The following is a 20792-nucleotide window of genomic DNA, read 5'->3' as shown; positions in this document are numbered from 1 at the left end:
TGGGGGGCCGCGCGGGGGCGCTGCCGCGCGGGGGGCGGGGCCCGGAAGCGGCGCGCGCGCGCTGCGGCCGGAAGGCGGAAGCCGCGGCGGGGCCGGGGCGATGGCGGCGGGCGGCAGCCTGAGCCGCTCCGAGCGGAAAGCGGCCGCGCGCGCCGAGATCCTGCAGCAGGAGGAGCAGCGGGACCGCCGCAGACAGGTACGGTACGACGCGGCCCGACCCGCTCCACCTGGCCGCCGCGGGCCGCCGTGACCACGCGTGTGCACCGGGCAGGTATCCCGCATCTGGAGGAAGCCGCCGGCGGAGCGGAGCCCCGAGGAGTGCCAGGTGCTGAGCGAGAGCGAGGACATCGTCAGGGAGCTGGAGCGGCGCCGCAAGCGGCGCGAGCGGCTGCGGCGGCGGCAGGAGGAGGTGGGCGGCGGGGCGGCGGCGGGAGCGGCGGGAAGCCTGCCCGGGATGGCAGGGAGCGGCGGGAAGCCTGCCCGGGATGGCAGGGAGCGGCGGGAAGCCTGCCCGGGATGGCAGGGAGCGGGGGGAAGCCTGCCGGGGGTGGCGGGGGAGCGGGGGAAGCCTGCCGGGGAGCGGGGGGAAGCCGTGCCGGGGGTGGCGGGGAGCGGGGGAAGCCTGCCGGGGGTGGCGGGGAGCGGGGGAAGCCTGCCGGGGAGCGGGGGGAAGCCTGCCGGGGGTGGCGGGGAGCGGGGGAAGCCTGCCGGGGGTGGCGGGGAGCGGCCCCGGCCGCCGAGAGGCGCGGCGGAGGCTGCAGGCTGGCTGGCTGCTGCCGAGCTCTGCAGCCGCGGCGCCCCAGCACCGGAACGCGTCTGCCCCCCGGCACTGCCCGTCTGGTCTCCAGGAAGCTTTTTTCCGTGATCCTCCCGTGAACAATGCCCATGTCCATTCATTTGGAAATCGCTGTTGATGTCGTGTTTGCGTTGCTTTTCCTGCTTGGCCCAGGCCCATCCTCACAGCTCTGGGGAGACGCCCGCTCTCTGTGGCTCGGTGGGGCAGTGAGAACCTGCTGCGCTGTGTTTTGCAGGTGTGTGACGAGCCAGAGGAGCTGACCAGGAAGGTGGCAGAGCTGGCGGCGGCCGTGCGCGGCGCCAGGCACCTGGTCATCTACACGGGCGCTGGGATCAGCACGGTGCGTGGGCACTGGGGGCAGCAGGGTGCCTGGGGCAGCAGCTGGGGTCAGCAGGGCGCCTGGGGCAGCAGCTGGGGTCAGCAGGGCGCCTGGGGCAGCAGCTGGGGTCAGCACGGTGCCTGGGGCAGCAGCTGGGGTCAGCACAGTGCCTGGGGCAGCAGCTGGGGTCAGCAGGGTGCCTGGGGCAGCAGCTGGGGTCAGCAGGGCGCCTGGGGCAGCAGCTGGGGTCAGCACGGTGCCTGGGGCTCTGGGGTCAGCAGGGTGCCTGGGGCAGCAGCCGGGCCCTGCAGGGCTGCTGTGTGGGCTGGCCCTGCTCTGGAGTCAGCACAGCACGTGTGGCACGAGGCCCTGCAGTTTCCAGGCTGCATCCCCGGGGTCGTTGCTGCTGCCCCGCAGATCCTGCAGCTGCAGGAGGCACGGCCTGAGCAACAGGACACTGCTCTTGCTTCACTTGTGTCTCCTCCATGACTTGGTGTAAAACCTCAGGCCAGTGAGCTCAGGAATGCTGTGTGTGCTATCAGACATGCAGAGGCAGCTGGGGATCGTTGGAATTTATAAACAGCAGTTTGAGAATTGTTTTGTTGCAGAAGCCTGGGGCAGAGCAGCAGTCTGGTTCTGCCTGTTCTAACGTGTCATGTGTCCTTTGTGTGAGCTCTGTCCCTCCATTCTGTGCTGGAATGGAGCGTGACTCAGGGCAGGGGCTGGCTGCTCGTGTCACCTGCACCTTCACTGGAGACGCTGCGTGTGACGCGCCAGAACCAGAGCCTGGGCAAAATAAGAAAAGGCTCAAGAATGGAGTTCTGTGTAGCGAAATGGGAAGTACCAAGGATGAAAAAGAGTTCTGGAGGGATTCCATAATCATAAAATTGGAGAAAGCTAACACTAGAAGTGAAGACGAGAGCTGAAATGTAGAAGAGAGAAACAGATGAGGAGGTTTCCCTGTGTTCAGGGAACAGTTGTGCTGGAAAGCTCGGGGTGAATGGAGAAGCAGCGGTGGCTGCAGGTGTCGGTGGCTGTCCTGGGTGGCCTGGCTGTGCTTGTGCACCACAGCTGTGACAAGCCAGGCCTGCTGTTCTCTCCTGCTGGCAGGCGGCTTCGATCCCAGACTACAGAGGCCCCAATGGCATTTGGACACTGCTGCAGAAGGGCAGGAGCATCAGGTGAGGAGCCAGATTCTGAGCTCTGGGATAGAAAGCTGATACTGGAATAGGTTCATGGCAATTCCAACTTTTTTTCCCCCCCTTGCTTCTTGTCAGGGCTGCAGACCTGAGTGAGGCAGAGCCCACACTCACTCATATGAGCATTGCCTGCCTGCACAAGCACAACCTGGTAAGATATTTTTACCTCGCCTCACTCATGTTCCTCTGCCTAAGAGTGGTAAACCCAGCAGGGGGTAGTCAGAGAATATTGCCTGACTACGTTTTTGGCTCCAGTGGCTGCACATCTATGTAGGAAAATGTGTCCAAGCCTTCCTCGGTCAGCTGCAGGCTCCAGCTCTGGCAGGTGTTCCCCCGGTGCCTTTTCTTTAGATGCTGTATTTGTCCCTGGTGAGGCTGGTCTGGGGAGCTGGTCACAGATCAGCCTGTAAATGTTCTGTTTGGCAGGAGGAGGGTCCCATTTAGCTTTCACAAAGGTCCGTTCACCACGCCCTTCCCGTGGGTCCTGCTCTGGTGTACAGGCTGTGGCTGCGGCCTGGGGCACGTGCCTCCCCTGCCTGGAGGGACCCCTGTGTGGTTTGCAGGAGCTCAGTGTTTGTTCCCTTCAAGGTGCAGCACGTGGTGTCTCAGAACTGTGACGGGCTGCACCTGCGGAGCGGGTTACCCCGAGCTGCAATATCTGAGCTGCACGGGAACATGTACATAGAGGTGAGTGGCCAGAGCAGGAGAAAGTCAGCGTTAAGGGGCCTCACAGAAAGAGAGTGTGAACCCTTGATCTGCCACTAGCTCAGAAGGAATCGGTGCAAGGGCTCGGCCCGTGTGCAGTTCCTGCCTTCAGACCATCGGGTTTGGGCTGAACTGCTTAGGAAGGGCCAAACCCAGCTCTGCAGCTCTTCCCCTGTACGTACTGGAACCTTTTGCTGCTGACGTCTCTTCCTCAGCCCTTCTCTGAAATCCCTCCCACGCGTAGCCAAAGGCTGCCTGTGGCTCCTGTGGCCGGTTTTCAAAAAAAAAACCTTGAGGGTTTCCAAGTTAGCATCAGATCCCCGATGCTGCTGTCTGCAACTTCTGTGTTGTCCCCAAAAACGCTTTTCTTGCAAGAGAAGAGGCTGGCTCCTGGCGTGCGGCGGGCTGGCGGTGTGACGGGGTTTCTGCTTTTGTCCTGCACCAGGTCTGCACTTCCTGCACACCCAACAGAGAGTACGTGCGAGTGTTCGATGTGACGGAGCGCACGGCCCTGCACAGGCACCACACGGGCAGGATGTGCCACAAGTGTGGGGCACAGTTGAGAGATACAATCGTCCACTTTGGGGAGAAGGGGACATTGAGACAGCCCCTGAACTGGGAAGCAGCAACAGAAGCTGCAAGCAAAGCAGATGTGATTCTTTGTCTGGGTTCCAGCTTAAAGGTAACTTTAGAGACTCGGTGAAGATTGTTAGCAGCATTCCCTCTTGGTGATACACCTTGGTGCTGAGCAGTCTCCTCCCAAACAGACAACTGTAAACTCTGGTGTCAGGATTCGCCCAACATCTGTGATAGTCTCTCTTCCTCCCTCTTTCCCCTCCTGGTAATACATTCCTTTTCCTCTCGCTGATACGGTTCACGGCCGCGTGTGCCTGTGGCTGTGCTGATCCTCTGTGCTTTGTGGCAGGTTTTGAAAAAATACCCGCGGCTCTGGTGCATGAGCAAGCCCCCCACACGCCGGCCCAAGCTGTATATTGTGAACCTGCAGGTGAGATAAAGCCCTCGGCGCTGGCTTGGCCAGGTGCGGGCCGAGGGGCTGCGGGCCCGGGGCAGGAGCCCCGCTGCCGCCGCGGGGAGCCGCCTGCAGCCGGCTGTGCTCTCGCTCGCAGTGGACCCCAAAGGACGACCTGGCCGCCCTGAAGCTGCACGGCCGCTGCGACGACGTGATGCGACTGCTGATGGCGGAGCTGGGGCTGGAGATCCCGCGCTACGACCGGTGAGCGGCGCGGGCCGTGTCCGGTGGAGCCCCGGCCCGGGGCCGCCTCCAGCGCCCACCGCCGCCCTCTCCTTCCCTCCGCAGGGCGCGGGACCCCCATCTTCGCGCTGGCCGAGCCGCTGCGCCCCGGCGAGGAGGGCACGCACTCGCGGAAAGCCGTGGCGCCGCCCCGGGAGCGGGAGGAGCCCCGGGAGCAGGAGCAGCCCCGGGAGCGGGCGGAGGCGGCGGTCGGGCGGCCCGGGGGGTGGCTCGGCCGCGGCTGCGCCAAGGGCGCCCGGCGCAGGAAGAGCCGCTGAGCGGGGCGGGGCGGGCGGCGCCGGTGACAGCGCGGCCATGCTGCGCAACGGGGCGGCGGGCGGCGGCGGGGCCGCGGCGGGCGGCGGCGGCCACCGGCCCGTGCGCGTCTGGTGCGACGGATGGTGAGTGGGGCGGGCGCGGGGCGGGCGATGTCGCGGCGCCGCGGAAATAAACCGTGTTGGCTACGCTGTGCCTCCGCCTCCTCTGTCAGCGCGGCGGGACGCGCCGGGCCTCGGGGCGCCGGGCGAGCGGGGCCGGGCCGGGCCGGGGCCCGCAGCGCCCGCGGGCTCGGCCGCTCAACGGCGTCGGTGCGGCGGGGCCGCTCCCCGGGCTCCGGTGCCTGCCGGGCAGGTGCGGCCGGGAGCGGCGCCTGAGGGGCCGGCTCGCCGGGGGGGCAGCGCTGCTGCGGGCCCGTACCGGCACGGCCCTGCCCGGCGGCGGAGACACCCTCAGCCCCGGAGCCGGGGCAGCCTGCCCGCCCTCCCGGCGCGCCCCGGCTGACCCGGCCCTTCTCTCTGCAGCTATGACATGGTGCACTATGGCCACTCGAACCAGCTGCGCCAGGCGCGGGCCATGGGCGATTACCTGATCGTTGGGGTCCACACGGACGGTAAGAGGATCTACCGGGATTCATCTCGTGCAGCCCCTCAAATCGCCCAGCAGCTTTAGCCCCAGGCGTCCCTGACAGGGCCAGGTGCATCCTGCGTCTGCTCCGGGATCAGTAGCCTCCAAGAGAAAGATGTCCCTTCTCTGGGAGCGGAGTTACCCCTGCCACACTTTTGGACTGAGGGTTAGGCGGGTCAGATCTTGCAGGCTCCGAGGGTTAATCTGCGTTCTGTGCTATGAAAACAGTTGAAACAGCTGAAAATCAGTCTGCTTTTGCTGGTAGGAGGTGCAGAATTTACATTTCAAAACAGCTTACCTGGTGGAGAAAACTCATTTCAAGGCCATCTGGACGTTAAGTGCCAGAAACAGGCTCTGGCATGTGAAGATGTGTTTTAAATGGGGTTATGGATGCAGGATTTCCAGTATGAACCAGGTGTAGTATGAAGTTACTGTTTAAGAGGGAAATTTCTCCTGGGAGGCCCAGCTCATCCCCTCAGGAAGAAGTATCTAGGTACAGGGAAGCACTGAGACCTTTTGTCCTCTGAGTGGATTCCAGGGCCCTTTTTAAATGTTTAGGAAATGCAACCGAATCAAAATATTTTCTGATCTATATCTGGGGCTTCCTTTGCTACCACAGACTGATCCAAATCTGAGGATAAGCCTGCCTGAAGTTCATCTGCCCATGAAGTGAGAGGGCAGTGACTGAGAGTCACTGTAGCTGCAGGACATGCTTCTAACTGGAAATTTGTTTCTCCCCCAGAGGAGATTGCCAAGCACAAGGGCCCCCCCGTCTTTACGCAGGAGGAGAGGTACAAGATGGTGCAGGCCATCAAGTGGGTGGATGAGATTGCTCCTGGAGCTCCTTATGTCACCACGCTGGAAACCCTGGACAAGTACAGCTGTGACTTCTGCGTGCATGGGGGTGAGTGGTTTGGGGCAGTGGCTGTGCAGCGTGGGCCCCAGGTGCCCTGCTGCAAACTGAGCTGCCCGGGGGCTGCAGGGGCAGGGGTGCTCTGCATGTCACCTCTGCCTTCTCAACACCTGCCCTGGGCAGCACAGCTGCTTCTGGTCTGGTGGGCTGGAGAAACATGTCAGTGTGCTCAGAATCTCGAGAGTGGCCAGGGCCCTTGGGTTTCTCTTACAAAGGGGAAATGTGTTGTTTAAAATTATCCCAAGGTTGCCCTTAGCACCAGCAGAAATTTGTGCAAAGGGAAGAGCCATTTACAAAACTTAAGTGTGAAAAACACTACTGAAAGGAAAGCATGCAGAAATGCTACCGTGTTTATTTCTACTTATCCTGGGACAAGGTTAGATCTGAAAAGCTTCTCTCTTTATCCAGCTGATAAGCTGTTCAGTGGCTCAGCTGACTGTGTGGCCAGAGACCTAGTTCTTAGTGTGAACAGTTTCTGGTGTACTGTTGCTAAAGAGAACCAGTGTTCTGAGGAAATGTTCTTGCTCTGGGACTCTGTCCCTTCCTGGGCTGCTGCCAATGCTCATTAAGCCTCAGCCCTTCTTCCCTGCCCCTCTGAAGCAATTTTGTTACTTTGACCAGGAGTAGTCTTTGCACTCATTTCATGTATCTCTCATCTGATCCCAGCCACCTGCTGTTGATAAGCCAAGTATTTCACAAAGTGTAAATAAATCTTAATCTTTAGAAAATAAATATTCTTTTTTCACGTGGATGGTGTGGTTATCAAATTCCTCATTAACTTCATTGCCTGCCCTGAACGTGTTTGGTGTGCGTGATCCCTTCCAGGGCGTGGTGAGGGGTTGTGACAGCAGAGCAGAGCTCGTGGCCCCTGCTCCAGCTGCTTGCCTTCGTCCCCTCTGCCACTTGCTGAGCTGTTGCAATCATCCCGTGCTTCTCTGAGCAACACCCTGCACCGGCAGTTTTGCCAGGTTGAGTTTGTGCAAAAGCTGAGTTTGGAAATAGCTGAGCTTGCCTGAGAAGGTGACAGCAGCCCTGCTGTTTGTGCCTCTCCTGGCAAGCCGGGCTGTGCTGGCAGCGTGTGCCTCCTGTGCTCTGAGGGGAGGCTCTGGGGTTTTAGGAGAGCTGAGCAGGACTGAGGCGCCCTGCTGTGTGGGCACACTCATGGGCTGCCCTCTGGCTGTTTTGGCAGAGGGAAACCAGCTTAGCTTTTGCTTGTGAAGGCTTTGCACCATCACCGAAAGGATGAGAGGTGTTTCTGCAGAGGGAGTTGGGAGCCCTGTGCCAGAGATGAACCAGAATGGCCTCTGTAGGAGGCTCCTGGATGTCACTGTGGGAGTGCAGCCATTGAGAGGAAGAGCTTTCCACTGGATTAACTGTTCCATTAGCTGAAAACTTTTAACACAAGCCAAGGGTTAAAACCAGTCCCAGAAGAGCAAAAGGGTTCATTTTTAACATTGATACAGATAGTGCTTGTTTATTGCCATTCAGACAATAAACAGCTGTGCCTGCTGCTGCAGGGCACCCAGCAGTGCCCCAGATGGGGGATGGTGTTTAGTATCCAGAAATATCCTTGTCTCCACAGGCACAGTAGTCTTAAAAACCCCTGACATCTTCATGGGGCACAGGACATGTCCCCTGTGGATGCACAGGGATTGGGATTGCAGAGTTCCAGCCTGGCTGCAGGTGTGTGGGACCTGCACAGCTGCTGCCTGGGTGCAGTTCTGAGGCTTTTCTCTCTCTGCAGATGACATCACCTTAACTATCGATGGCAAGGACACCTATGAGGAAGTAAAGACAGCAGGGCGATACAGGTAACCTCTTGCTGCTCACCTGTTTATCTTGTTTTGGGCAGAGTTTCTGGGTTAGGGTTAGACTTTGTGCCTTGAAGGGAAGTCAGATGGAACATACCAGTCTTGAGGTCACACCTGAATTTGGCTGTGTGTGTCAGAGCTTCAATTGCTGCCAGCATTTTGGCTTCAGGGAAGTGGGGCAGACATTCCTGCCCAGTGGGGCTCTCTGGTTCCTGGCAGAGGCTGGTTCTGGTTTTAAAGGCTCACTGAGAGCTGGCTCTGGTGGGAAGCCTGAGTGAGGGAAGCGTTCACACGGGCAGCTGCTGCAGCGTGAGGATGATGCAGAGGCTCAGCAGATCAATACTGTTCTTGAGAAGGAAGGCTTCCTTAGGACAGCCCCTGGTTTGGATTTATCAGGTGTCCCTGTGGCAATGGTGGGAGGGCAGAGCCTTCGCTCCTGTGGCTTCTGCTTCATCCTTTGCTTGTCTCCTGCAGGGAATGCAAACGCACTCAAGGCGTGTCCACCACCGACCTGGTTGGCCGCATGCTGCTCATGACTAAGGCTCATCACAGCAACATAGTGAGTCAGGGGGCTGTGGGGGGAGGCCGAGTACAGGGCAGCACAGCTCTTCCCCTCTGCTGCCCCGGACGGAGCAGAGGAGTGCAGCTCCTGGGCCTGGCTCCCAGGTGCGTGGAGAACGGGCAGTGGCAGCAGAACAAGCTGCTCATGTTTGCCTCAGCGTGTCTGAGATCACACTGTGATGGGACAGACTCTGGTGCCTCACGATCAGCGTGGGCCTCGGGAACGGTCGGGGAACTGCAGGCAAGCCCATGGCTTCTCCCAGGGTGAAACAACACCGTGCAGGCACATTGATCTGTCAGCCAGGTGCTGCCAGAGTTAGAAACTCCTCTCCCTTCCCACTGAGCTTCATGCTTCTGCCTTCTGTTGTCTCTAGTCTAATCAGACCTTTCTTGAGTCTCCTCAGCTCCCTCTCTGGCTGGGAGCTAACCTAACCAGGGAAAAGTAAAGTCAGTGGTTTTATGTCAGGTAATGAGTTGAATTTACTGAGTAATGGAGGAATCTGTGAATAGAATCTGGATAACTGCAGAAACAAGTGACCCACAGGCAAACTGAGGGACAGAGGGAGGTGTTTTGGTGAGCTGAGCTGTTAAATTGGCTTAGCTGTAGCACAGGAGTTGACACCAAGATCTGCCCGGTGCTGCTGGCTGCTGCAGGCTGCTGCAGCCTGCCTCTTGTGAGGGTCTTTGGCAGGAAAAGGGATCCTGTCCTGTCAGGGGCTTGCTGGGCTGAGGGAGGATGCAGCTGTGCAGCACTCTTGGGGCTGCAGGTTGGGCAAGAACCACCTTTGCTGGCAGTGCCTAGCTGGGATCAGATAAGGACACATTTCCTCTGACTCGTGCTGGGACACGACTCTGGTTTAGGTATTAACCAGTTTGTCAGCATTCAGTGCCCCGCATCCCTGGCGTGCTGAGCCTGGCCTTCCCAGCACTTCCCACACACAAGCATATCTTGGTTGGATGAGCTGTGCAAGTGCTTAAACATTTTGACTCTTTATCTCCCTTCAGGATGAGGACCTAGACTATCGGAAGCACACTGACAACTTTGGGAAGGTAATGTGAGTTCTGGTCGTGGACGTCTGGTTGTTGTCCTGCCTGAGAAGGATTCCCAGTGTGCTTTCTGGCCTGTTGCAGGCCTGTGTGTCCTCCCACGTGTAGCAGTAATGTCTCAGTGGATGCCTGCTGTCCCCACGTGGCAGCGCCTGCAGTGGGTGTTGCGGGCAGCTGTGGCACAGGGCAGCATGAGCTGTCCTTCAGTGGGACCACAGGGCTGCTGCCCCTCTGAGCCTGCTCTGCTGGGCTCCTTCCTTGCTTGTAAATTCCTTCCTGCCACTTCCCAAGTGCCCGTGGTTCCAGGCTGGGGACGGCCTCTGTGATGCTCCTCTCAGTGCTTGTGTTGTTTTGAAGGTGCTGTGTTAGGCTGGGGAGGTGTGGGCACAGCAGGTGCGTGGCCACGCTGCTGCAGAGCTCGAGGGCAGCGCAGCCCTCTCGGTGTTGCAGCTGCCAGGTCCAGCCTGTGGCTCACACTGCTCCTGCAGAGCCAGCCCTGCTTATTTCCTGGGCAGCTGGATTGTCCCTGCTTAATGAGCTGCACCAGCAGCTTGAGCGAGTCTTTGTTACTCACAGGGGATTTGCGGACCTGTCTGAACCATCCCTAGTTCCCCACTATTTAGGGGGTTTAGAGTAGGTGTTTTGGGGCATATTGCTCTAGCATGGCTGTTTCCTGGGGCTTGGATCTGGGTAGGATGGATGAGGGCACTGGGTACCCTAGGTGACCCTGACAGCTGAGCTGTCTGCGTGCTGCCCTTTGCAGGCCTGCTCTGGCCTCAGCTGCAGGGTGTGTGTCCTGCCAAGTCCCGTGGAGCAGCTTTGGGTGGCAGAGCAGGTGACTTGTGGCTGTGTGCACAGCTGCCACGTGGTGGGGACCGAGCTCTGTCCCAGAGCTGAGGGGCCAGACAGGTGCCCTGAGGCTTGGCAGGGCGCAGGTTGGTCTCGTGTTGTCTCCCGAGCACGTCTTGCTTCTCATGGAAATTCAAACCTGCCCTGTTGTCTTTCTCCTTCCTGAGCTTTCCTCTTGGCATCTCCCGAGCTGTCTGCTGAGCTGATGATTTAGACAGGGCATAAAGGGCTTTTGCAAAACTATCTAAACACTCGATGCCAGGAATGTAGGAAGTCCAAGGTGCTGGGAGTTGTTACAGTTGCCAGCAAATTCAGATGAGCAGATTGCCCAGCGCTGTGCTCTGTGTTGTCCAAACCCCCTCACAGGGCCTGAAAAGAAGCTGTGTCTGGTGTATGTTTCCACAGGGGCCCAAAGGTCACAGTCCCTGGACTGGTGTCTCGCAGTTCCTGCAGACATCCCAGAAGATCATCCAGTTTGCGTCGGGGAAAGAGCCACAGCCAGGAGACACCATCATCTACGTGGCTGGAGCCTTCGACCTCTTCCGTATCCTTGACTCCCTTTGCTTGCACCAGTGCTCTTTGTCTGATGTTCTCATGTTGGGAGGTACCAGACTGCGTATTTGCCTCATTTTTTTTTCTTTTCTGCAGCTGCACGTGAGGGAGGAGTCAGGAGTGAGTTCTTCCTGGCAGTTTCTTAGTCACAGGATGCTGAGAAAGAAGCTATGGCTCCTGTGTGGAGCAATCTGTGGCTGTTGGATTTCAGGAAGGCAGATGGGTACTCTGAACACTCCGATGATTGTGGTGAACACTGGCTGCCACAGCACCTGGAGTGACACGCTGTTCCTGGGGCAGGCTTTGAGGCTTTGTACCACAGCATCTGGGACAAGTAGAAATTATGGATAGAGGCAAAAGCTGAGTCCATGTAAGGTAGAGCTGAAAAGGTCTCTGGCTTTTGCCCAGAACCAGTGGAACCTGAGCAGGGAGGCAGCAGCTGTTCTTGGAAATAGGCAATAAGTAGTGCAGGAATAAAATCCCAAGGGATTCCTGTCTCCCACTGTTGCTTTTGAGCGACTCTATTTCTGTCTTCCTCTATTTTCCATGTGAGCTTCAGTTCCTTAAACAGCTCTGCAGATGTTGGTCACGTGGATTTCCTGGAGAAGGTTCACCAGTTGGCAGAGAAGCCCTATATCATTGCTGGGCTGCATTTCGATCAGGTCTGTGTAGAACCTGTCCCACGGCAGAGCAGCTTGGGGCTGTGGTGTGAGCCAGGCAGGCTGTGCTCCCGCAGGCAGGACAGGGATGTGCTGACCACTGCAGGAATGTCATTCTGGCAGAGAGCAGGAGGGGAAGGAGTTGCTCTGTGTCCCTTCTGACTTGCCTGGTGCTTTGCCGTAGGAGGTGAATCGCTACAAAGGGAAGAACTACCCCATCATGAACATCCACGAGAGAACCCTCAGCGTGCTGGCCTGCAGGGTGAGTGGGTGTCTCTGCACTCTTCAGGACTGCCCCGAGCCTGGGGGTGTTCACTTGTGCTCAGTGACCTGGCGTGAGTTCCTCGGTGTGCCCTGAGAGGACACACACGGTGAATCACTTGAGGCTGCCAGAGGTGCTGATCCTCTTGGGAGGCTCTGCTGGGCTCTTGTGCCATCCTGGCTGATCCAGCTGGTGACCCATCCAGCTGCTCTGCTGGCAGTGCCAGGGCTGGACGCCACGGAGGGAGCTGTGTGCTCAGACACGTGCCACTAGAAAACTCTGCTCCCTGCAGCAGGGGACAGAATGCCTGGGACAAAATCGTGGGGAGCCCCAGAAATGTGTGCCTGGAGCAATTAACGTTTGGATTTGCTCTGTAGGCACAGAAAGGACATCCTGTAGAGGAACAGAAAGCTGTTGTGTGACAAGCAGTTGCTGCTGAACCCACTTCTCTGTTCCCTTATTTGAACTTCTGACTCTGTAGCCAGGTGACCTGCTCGGGTCTCTTTAAGAAGCAGCTGGCTTCTGGCTTGGGGTTGGGTTTTGGGTTTTTGTTTGATGGGTTTTTTTGCAAATCTGGACTCTACCTGGTTCCTTTTTCAGTATGTCTCAGAGGTGGTGATTGGAGCTCCCTATGCTGTCACTGCTGATCTGCTGGATCACTTCAGGGTGAGTCCTTGCACACGGGTGGACACGAAGATGCTGCTGGGTGATGTGTGTGGGGAGCTAAAGTGGTGCAGCACAGCACAGGGTGCAAGGAGGGAGTCTGCTCAGACTGGGGCTGCCAGGCTGTGCAGGAGGGTGGCTTTGCTGGTCTCCAGGCTGTGCTCAGTGTGGGTACTGGCAGGAAATGTCCCTGTCATCTTTTGGATCTTGTCAGTGACTTTTGTGTCCTCCTTCAGGTAGCGCTTGTTTGCCATGGGATGACTGAGGTGGTGCCAGACAAGGACGGTTCTGATCCATATGAGGTAAAGTGCCAGTTGCTTTGTCAGCATTTGGCCAGAGCCTGGCTCTGGTTGTGTTCCTGGACTGAGAAGGTGTTCTGCAGAGGAGGCTTTGGCAGCTTTTCACCCACCCCTGAGGGCAGCTACGTGGAGCAGTCAGTACATCGTTCCCAGCAGCTCCGCTCTCCCAAGCACTGTTTTGCTCTGCCTGTTGGTGATGCCTTCATGGCAGAGCGAGAAATCCTGTGTGCTTTGCTCTCTGTCCTGGGCAGCTCCCGTGTTTGTGGAGCTTTGCTTTCAGCAGGTGTTTGTTGTGCCTCCTGCCTGTCACCCTGCCCCGGCTCAGCTGTTGCTGTCAGAGCTGCACAGCCAGGTGCCAGGTGTTCTCACAGCCCTGTCTGTGTCTGTTTGCAGGAACCAAAGCAACGTGGCATTTTCCAGCTGGTGGACAGTGGCAGCAATCTCACCACAGATCTAATTGTGCAGAGAATCATCAAGAACAGGTTGGATTTCTTTGTCTCCCAGTTCTGTCACCTACTGTTCCATCCGGAGTGTCTGGGGACTGATGGATGGGACCAGACAGGGAGAGGAGGTGTTATCTGAAGGCACAGAGTCAGCAAGCTTGGCTTCCTCTTTCACGGTTTGGGCAGGTTGCAAATGTGATTGTACCAGTCAGGGAACAGCTGAACTCTGCTGTGTCTGAACGTGCTGCACTGCACATTTATTGGTTTTTCTCCTTTAATGAGAAATTTCCTCTGCTGTGTCCCGGGGAAAGGGCATGTTGCTTCTTTCAGAGCTTTGGTCTTTTAGGCCTGAGTGCCTGAGTCCTTCCCTTTCAGCACCTTGGCTCACATCAGTGATAAATTTGATTTTGGTGTTACAACACCCAGGACGGCCCAAGAATGGAATAGCAGCTTCTTCCAGAGAGGGAGAAAGGAGTGGTGTGTGACCAGTGTGGGAGTCCAGGCCTGCAGAGCGCTGGCAGCAGCCGTGGGAAGCTCTGGGAGAGGCTCTGGGGGTCCCGGGGGGTTTCTGAAGTGCTCTCAGAACTGAGCAGCGTGGAAGGCAGTGCTCCCCTGCTCCCGGTGCTTTTGTCTACAAGCAGTATGGGTGACTAGGGCGTTGTGTGATATTTGCAGGCTGGAGTTTGAGGCTCGCAACCAGAAGAAAGAAGCAAAGGAGCTGGCTGTGCTGGAGGCCATGAGAAGGCTGGAGGAGGAGAAGCACTAGGCTGCCGAGCCACACGCGTGAGCCACAGCGTGCTGCAAGCTCAGCCTCTGGCAGAGCAGCTGCTCTTCAGGACAGGACCCCAAAGGGGGGCAGCCCTGCTGGCACGCAGGATGTGCTGTCCTACCCTCTGCTGTCCTAGCTCCTCCTGCACTAATTATGCAGACGTAACGAGTTGGGATTCCGTTGCCTAGTTTTATCTCCGTTAATCAGTCCCTGTCCCTTTTCCCAGGAGGAGATTTGACAAAACAAAAAGGTTTTAATTATAACTAATGTTTTAACATGTTGATGTGCTTTTACCTTCTGCCATTTCTGGCTCTTAGTAGGAGGAAAGTGGAGGAGCTGCCCGTGCCCTCGCCCTGGCTGGGCTCAGCGTTCCAGGGCAGCCAGGCAGTGCTGAGGTGGTGGGACAGGCAGTGACAGCAGCTTCCGAGGGGACAAGACAGGGCTCCCGTGCTTCCTCCTGCAGCTTTTGCTCAGGAGCCAGGGGCTGGCTGCCAGAGCTGGTGCTGGGCTCTGGGGGTCACTGTGCTGCCTCTCCTCAGCTCCTGCACACAGCCAGAGCTGCTCTGGGCTGAGCTGGATAAAGGCAAATCCTGTGCTGCAGGGTCCAGGCGTTTCTCCACACCAGGCAGAGGGATCCTGGGCCCAGGCAGCAACTGCCTCGTGTGGACTGTGCTCAGAGCCCACCTTGCGCCCCATGGATTACCTGAGGGCAGGACCTGGCCAGGTGCAGGGTTAGGGGTGTTTTCTGGTGGCTGACAAGCAGCGTGCCTGCCTCTGAGGGGAGGTGCAGGGCTGCGAGGAAGGGTCCTGAGCTGTGAGCCCCTTTTGCCTCTTACATTCCAGGATACGTGGTGGGTATCCTGAGCAGCTCACTGCACTGTGCCAGACGCTCCTTCCGGGCTGTGTCTGGTTCCTCTCTCTTGTAAACTTTTGTTGCTGATCATTAATAAAATGTTGAAGAGTTGTGCGTTGGTCTTTTTGGGGCTGGAGCGCAGGTGGCAGAGGGGGGGGCACAGGGCCCACGTGCTGCCACCCCAGAGCCCTGCTCCTGAGGGGAGCACCACACTCACACTGCATAATGCAGCTCCTCAGCCCAGGGCAGCCGCCCCTCACAGCTGCTGCCCCTTCCTGGGCTCTGGCCGGCGCAGCAGGGCAGCTCGCTGGGTCACAGCTGCAGCCGGGGCCCCGGGGCCCTCCTCGGCTCCTTTCCTGTGGGCAGGGGAGCCACGGTGGCCAGGCAGGGCCCTGGGCCCACGGCTGGGCTGCAGCCGGGCTGGGCGCTGCTCTGGCCTCACCCGGGAGGAGGAGGAGGGGACCCCGGTACCCGCGCAGGGGGCCCTGCCCGGGCGCAGCTGCCAGCCCCGGGTCCCGCCCCGGTCTGTGTCCTGCTCCAGAGCTGGTGCCTCTGGGGGCACACAGGGACAGGAGCCCCGTGCCCACAGCCCCCTGAGCCCCCCGAGCCCTGCGGGCCCTGCGGCCCCGGCTGGCCTCAAGCCCAAGGGATTTTGTTCTGCTGGGCCCCTGAGCAGCCGCAGCGCCTCAGCAGGGCGTGCAGGGCTCAGCAGCCCGGAGCTCCCGGGTCAGCGTGGGCTCCCCCTCCCCAGCAAGGACAGACACGACAGAGCCATCCCGAGCACGTTTATTGTCACCGCAGAGCCCCCGGCCCGCCCCGGCGGCCGCACGGGCACACGGGCCACCCGGCGCGGCTCGGGGCACAGCCCGCTGCGGCCGCTCGCTGCGGAGCCCCGGGGGAGCGGGCCGAGCCGGGCGGCGGCACAGCGCGATCGGGTTGGGCGGAGCCGCCGGTGCCGGTGCGGCGAGCGGCACGGGTCTGCGCGGGAGAGCCGCGGCGGGGCCGGGCCGGCTGCAGGAACGGGGCTCGGGGGCGCAGCACGGGCAGCGCCGCAGCGGAGCCCGCGGGGCCCCGGCGGAGCCGCTGCCCGCTCCCGGCACCGACCCCGGACACCGGACACACACACGGACACGCCACGGGCGTCGCACATTTACTGAGCGGGCCCGGCCGGCCGGGGGCGGGTCAGCGCCCGGTGCCGCGCCCGGTGCCGCCTCACTCGCGGAACTTCCACTCCTGGCGGCACATGGGACAGTGCTGCTGCACCTGCTGCGAGTTCAGCCACTTGAGGATGCAGTGCATGTGGAAGCAGTGCGAACACTGCCCCCACACCAACGGGCAGTCGTCGCCGGGAACCTTACCTGCGGCACGGACACAGCGTCAGCGCCGCGCAGCGCGCAGTGCCCGCTGCCGGCGCCGGTGCCGCACTCACAGTCGGGGCAGCAGCCGTTGAAGGCCATCCGGCAGATGCCGCAGTTCTCGTCGTTCGCCACCCACAGCCAGGACGCGACCCCGTGCCAGCTGCGCACGCGCACCCGCATCTCCGGTGCCGGTGCCGGTGCCGCCGGAAGTGCCGCCCGCCCCACAGAGCGCCGCGCGCCCGCCGCGCCGCAGCCCCGCCCCTTCCGCTTCCGGCGCGGGCGCAGCGCGGCCGGAAGTGCGGGCGGGAGCGGTGCCGCCATCATGGCCGACAAGATGGACATGTCCCTGGACGACATCATTAAGCTCAACCGGAGCCAGCGCGGGGCCAGCCGGGGCGGCCGGGGCGGCCGGGGCCGGGGCGGCACCGCACGCGGGGGCGGGCCCGGCCGGGGCGGCGTTGGCGGCGGGCGCGCGGGCGGCGGCCCCGTGCGGAACCGGCCGGTGATGGCCCGGGGCGGCGGCAGGAACCGTCCCGCGCCCTACAGCCGGGTACGGACCGGGCAGGCGGAGCTTGGGCCGCGGCGGCGCGGCGGGCCGGGGCGGCGGACCCGCGCGGGGCGGGGGCGCGGACGCGGGCGGCCCTTTGTCCAGTCCCGGCGGCCGCGAGGCCCCGGCGCCGGTCAGCGAGGTCCCGGTCTCATTGCAGCCGAAGCAACTCCCGGAGAAGTGGCAGCACGACCTGTTCGACAGCGGCTTCGGGGCGGGGGCCGGCGTGGAGACCGGCGGAAAGCTGCTCGTCTCCAACCTGGACTTCGGCGTTTCGGATGCGGACATCCAGGTGCGGCTCGGGGAGGGGGAGCGCTGCCCGGGAGCCCCGGGGGCCCCGGGAGCCCCGCTCCGGGGCCGAGCATTCCCGGGTGAATCCCTGGTGATGGGCCTGGCACTGCGCGGGCCTGCTCTGCCGCGATCGTGTGCTCCCCGTGGCGCCGGGGAACTCGGTTTGTAGGCGCTTTGTGAGCGCCCGGTGCACGGGAGCGATGCCGTGACTCTGCGGGGTCACGCTGTGATGCGAGGACGCTCTGTGAGCTCTGTGAGCTCCTGCCCCGCGCAGCTGCAGCCGTCCCTCACGGGCCGTGCGCTCTGGTGGGCGTCGGGGGGTGCCCAAGGCTGCAGCCATCAGCGTGGGCGGGTGGCTGTTTGTCACAGCCCCCGTGCTGGTGCCGTGGTGTCCTGTCCCCCAGCTGTTGTGGCCGTGCCCGTTCGGGCTGGGCAGAGCCCACAGGGCTGCAGCTGGGTGCTTGGTGCTTTGGGGCTGGAGGCTGAGGGCTGTGCCAGGGCCAGCAGCGGGCTGTGAGCTGTGCAGGAATTGAGTGCCACGAGTGTCCCTGGCGGGGGCTCCTGCCCCACGGAGGGCTGCCATCACCCTGGCTCTGGCTCTCGTGGCCTCACAGGGAGAACCAAACCACTGCTGCCAGACTCTCCTCATCAGTTCATTCATTCAGCCTCTCCACACTCCTGTCTGGCTGCGTGTGGGGAACTGGACAGGAGCTCTGCCAGGTCACCTGCTCACTGGGGAGTGTGCTGCCCTCCACCTCCTTCCCTCGTGTGAGTGCAGACTGGGTTTAAATAAGTTCCTGTTTGTTGCAGTGGGGGAGCAGTGTGTCAAACCCAGCCCCTGTGCCTTGTGTGCAGCCAGGACTCGCCTTCCTGCTGCTGCACAAGCTGCCACTGGGGTTTGTTTAGCAGCAGGGCTGACAGAGGCTTTGGCCCCCAGCCCTGTAATTTAGCATTGCCTCAGATGTGGTTTTGTTCCTGTGCTAGTGCCTCTGTATGTGGTGCCAGAGGCTGAGGGCGCTCTGCTTGCTCTTTGTGAGGCAGGAGCAGCTGACCCCGGGCTCTGGGCAGAGCTGACACAGCCCTGCCTGCCACACTCTGTCCAGAAAGCATCTGCCAGGTGCCCTTTGCAGCTGTCCTCCAGCAGCCCTGCTGAGAGCCCAGCTGTGCCTGGGGAGCAGGCTGACACAGGCAGTGCAGTAACCTTGCTGGCTTCCCAAATGTGGTGCCTGAGAAACAGAATTGGTGGCTCTGCTGCTGCCTCTCTATTTCCAGCCTTTGTGGCAGCAAAGGGCAGAGCTCAGCAGAGGACGAGGCTGGTCTCCATCTTTGGGGTATGCTCCTGCAGCCCAGTAACAGTGCCAGGGTCTCGTGGATCCCTGCACTCACACGGCCATTCTCCCCTGAGAACGGGTCTGGGGTATCTTCCATTGTTACTGCTTTGACTCATCTTCAGCAGACCCCCAGTTCTCCTGGGAAAAAACAAACAGGTCAGCATCCCCTGGATCTGCCTCACTGGCTGTGAGCGTGCCTCCTGCAGGCGTCGTGCTTGGTTTTGGCCCTCGTGGCCGCTGCCTGGCGTCCCGCTGCAGGGCTGTGCCGTGCCAGGGTGCTGCTCCAGGCTCCCGAGGTGGCTGGAGGAGCACTGCTGCCGAGCGTGGGGCTCTGCAGCACCTGCAGCACTGATGGGTGGGCACGCTCCTTCCCTCTGCTCGCAGGAGCTCTTTGCGGAGTTTGGGACCTTGAAGAAGGCAGCTGTGCACTATGACAGATCTGGCCGCAGCCTAGGGACGGCAGACGTGCATTTCGAGAGGAAGGCTGATGCACTGAAGGCCATGAAGCAGTACAACGGGGTGCCCCTGGACGGTGAGGCTGCTGGCCCTCCCCACGGCCTGCTCCTGCGGCTGGAGCAGAGCCCTGCACGTCCCTCCCCTCGTGCCCCTGTCCCTCCTGCATGCCCCTGTCCCTCCCCTCGTGCCCCTGTCCCTCCTGCACATCCCTGTGTCCCTCGTGCACATCCCTGTCCCTCCCCTCGTGCCCGTGTCCCCCTCACCCCGTGTCCCTCCCCTCGTGCCCGTGTCCCTGTCCCTGCGAGTGGCGCTCAGGCTCACGGGCTCTCCCTGCTGCTCTGCCCCCAGGGCGCCCCATGAACATCCAGCTGGTCACGTCACAGATCGACACGCAGCGGAGACCAGCACAGAGGTGGGGCAGCCCTGCCCGAGCGGGGGCTGAAGGGCAGGACCCCTCCCTGCTGGGAGCGCGGGTCCTGCCTGGCTTCACCGAGGGCTCTAAAGCAGCTGCTTTTGAAACTTACAGCGTAAACAGAGGAGGCATGACCAGGAACCACGGGGTCGCGGGGGGATTTGGAGGAGGAGGCAACAGGCGAGGGACTCGTGGCGGGAACAGAGGGAGAGGCAGAGGAGCTGGAAGAACTTCCAAACAGCAGCTCTCTGCAGAAGAACTAGATGCACAGCTGGATGCTTACAATGCCAGGGTAAGTGCTGCTTGGCATGGCAGTGGGCTCCCCACAGCATCTCATCCTGGAAAGCACTGCAGTCCGGAGCTGGCAGAGAAGGGAAAGCGTTTCCCAGGTCCTTGGACTGAAGCAGTCTCGCTCTGAGGCTGAGCCGTGCCTTGGCTTGGGCCTGAGCTTTGCTTTCCAGAGCAGTTTGTCACCTGTTCCTGATGGCTGAGGAACAGGCTCTGCTCTTGCCAGGCCCCATAGCTGGAACAGCCACTATGAGCAGCAGCTGCAGAACAGAACTCACAGAGCCCACAGGCTGCAGGAATGGGAAAACAAAGGGAAATCTCAAAGGAAGAACTGTGTGGTGTGCTGCTGGTGGCAGAAACGAGCCCCAGCCCGGGGAGGCGCGGGCAGGTCGCAGCTGTACCTGGAACTTCTGTGCCAGGGTCCCAGCCCAGCTGGGGCCGCAGGGACAGCACGGCAGCAGGGCGGGTGGTTCCGGATGGGACAGGTCAGGGCAAGAGCGAGGAAGCAGCGGGATGAGCAGGATTCCGGGAGAAGCCTTGGAGCCGCGTAGGGTGTGCTGTGGTGTGGGCCCCCCTGTCCCCGTGCCCACGCTGGGGGGCTGCCAGGGCCAGGCTGCCTGCCCGGGGGGGTGCAGGGGTGCAGGGGGCTGCGAGGCCCAGGGGGTGCAGGGGTGCAGGGGGCAGCGAGGCCCAGGGGGTGCAGGGGTGCAGGGGGCAGCGAGGCGCAGGGGGGTGCAGGGGGCAGCGAGGCGCAGGGGGTGCAGGGGGCAGCGAGGCGCGGGGCCGCGCTGACGGTGCTCCCTCCTCTCTTGCAGATGGACACCAGCTAAAGCGGCGGCAGCGGGCGCAGGGAAGGACTCCAGTCTTGCTCCACACTCCCGGCAGGGGCTGTGGCTACTACTACCGAGGATGGGATTTGTTTTACTTTTACGTTCTGGGATAGGTTTTAACTCCTGTAAAGGTTTTTTTTAATTCTCAGCAGACCTGTTTTGTACCGAGTTATTTTTGGGATAAATTTTTCTGGTTGCCTGTTGGGCCAAGGTGGCTTTTTCACCTTTGCCGTAATAAAATAGAACCATGTCTAGAGCTGTGGCTGCTGCCTTGCCGCGCCGGCCCCGCGCCCCGTCCCGCCCCCGCTCATACCGTGACGCTCTGCGCCCCGCTGCCGTGCCCCGGTGCCGGTGCGGTCCTGCCCCGCTGGTCCCGTTCTGGCTCCCGGTCCCGGTCCCGCTCCCGGTCCCGCTCCCGGTGTGC

At 60.9% G+C, this 20792-nt stretch overlaps 3 protein-coding genes across 4 annotated transcripts; all 3 read left to right on the top strand.

The window, feature by feature from the left end:
• Window positions 1-36: 36 nt before the first annotated feature.
• Window positions 37-5160, top strand: SIRT7 (sirtuin 7). The gene is given in 12 exon segments (XM_038157042.1): window positions 37-196; window positions 272-409; window positions 1032-1136; window positions 2226-2296; window positions 2393-2465; window positions 2903-3001; window positions 3465-3701; window positions 3945-4025; window positions 4147-4253; window positions 4338-4347; window positions 4349-4672; window positions 5072-5160. Coding segments are annotated over 11 exon segments (1218 nt in total). The 5' UTR covers window positions 37-100; the 3' UTR covers window positions 4550-4672; window positions 5072-5160.
• On the top strand, window positions 4587-14966 carry PCYT2 (phosphate cytidylyltransferase 2, ethanolamine). 2 transcript variants are annotated; one of them, XM_038157043.1, is made up of 13 exons: window positions 4587-4672; window positions 5072-5160; window positions 5917-6078; window positions 7832-7898; window positions 8373-8457; window positions 9465-9509; window positions 10761-10899; window positions 11487-11569; window positions 11751-11828; window positions 12429-12494; window positions 12728-12793; window positions 13184-13272; window positions 13909-14966. In XM_038157043.1, exons 1-13 carry the CDS (start codon window positions 4587-4589, stop codon window positions 13997-13999), a joined length of 1146 nt encoding a protein of 381 aa, XP_038012971.1. In that variant the 3' UTR covers window positions 14000-14966. The 2 variants fall into 2 exon arrangements, with proteins under 2 accessions (XP_038012971.1, XP_038012972.1); XM_038157044.1 differs by lacking the exon at window positions 4587-4672 and adding an exon at window positions 4746-4901.
• Window positions 14967-16083: 1117 nt separating this feature from the next.
• ALYREF (Aly/REF export factor) lies at window positions 16084-20625 on the top strand. Its single transcript, XM_038157046.1, has 6 exons — window positions 16084-16763; window positions 16921-17052; window positions 18767-18914; window positions 19187-19250; window positions 19365-19542; window positions 20354-20625. Exons 1-6 carry the CDS (start codon window positions 16320-16322, stop codon window positions 20366-20368), a joined length of 981 nt encoding a protein of 326 aa, XP_038012974.1. The 5' UTR covers window positions 16084-16319; the 3' UTR covers window positions 20369-20625.
• The last annotated feature ends 167 nt before the right edge of the window (window positions 20626-20792 follow it).

The sequence above is a fragment of the Motacilla alba genome, chromosome 18 (genome assembly GCF_015832195.1).
Source record: "Motacilla alba alba isolate MOTALB_02 chromosome 18, Motacilla_alba_V1.0_pri, whole genome shotgun sequence".
Classification (NCBI taxonomy): domain Eukaryota; kingdom Metazoa; phylum Chordata; class Aves; order Passeriformes; family Motacillidae; genus Motacilla; species Motacilla alba.
The sequence above is the reverse complement of the archived record's forward strand: the minus strand, read 5'-3'. Positions and strand labels throughout refer to the sequence as shown.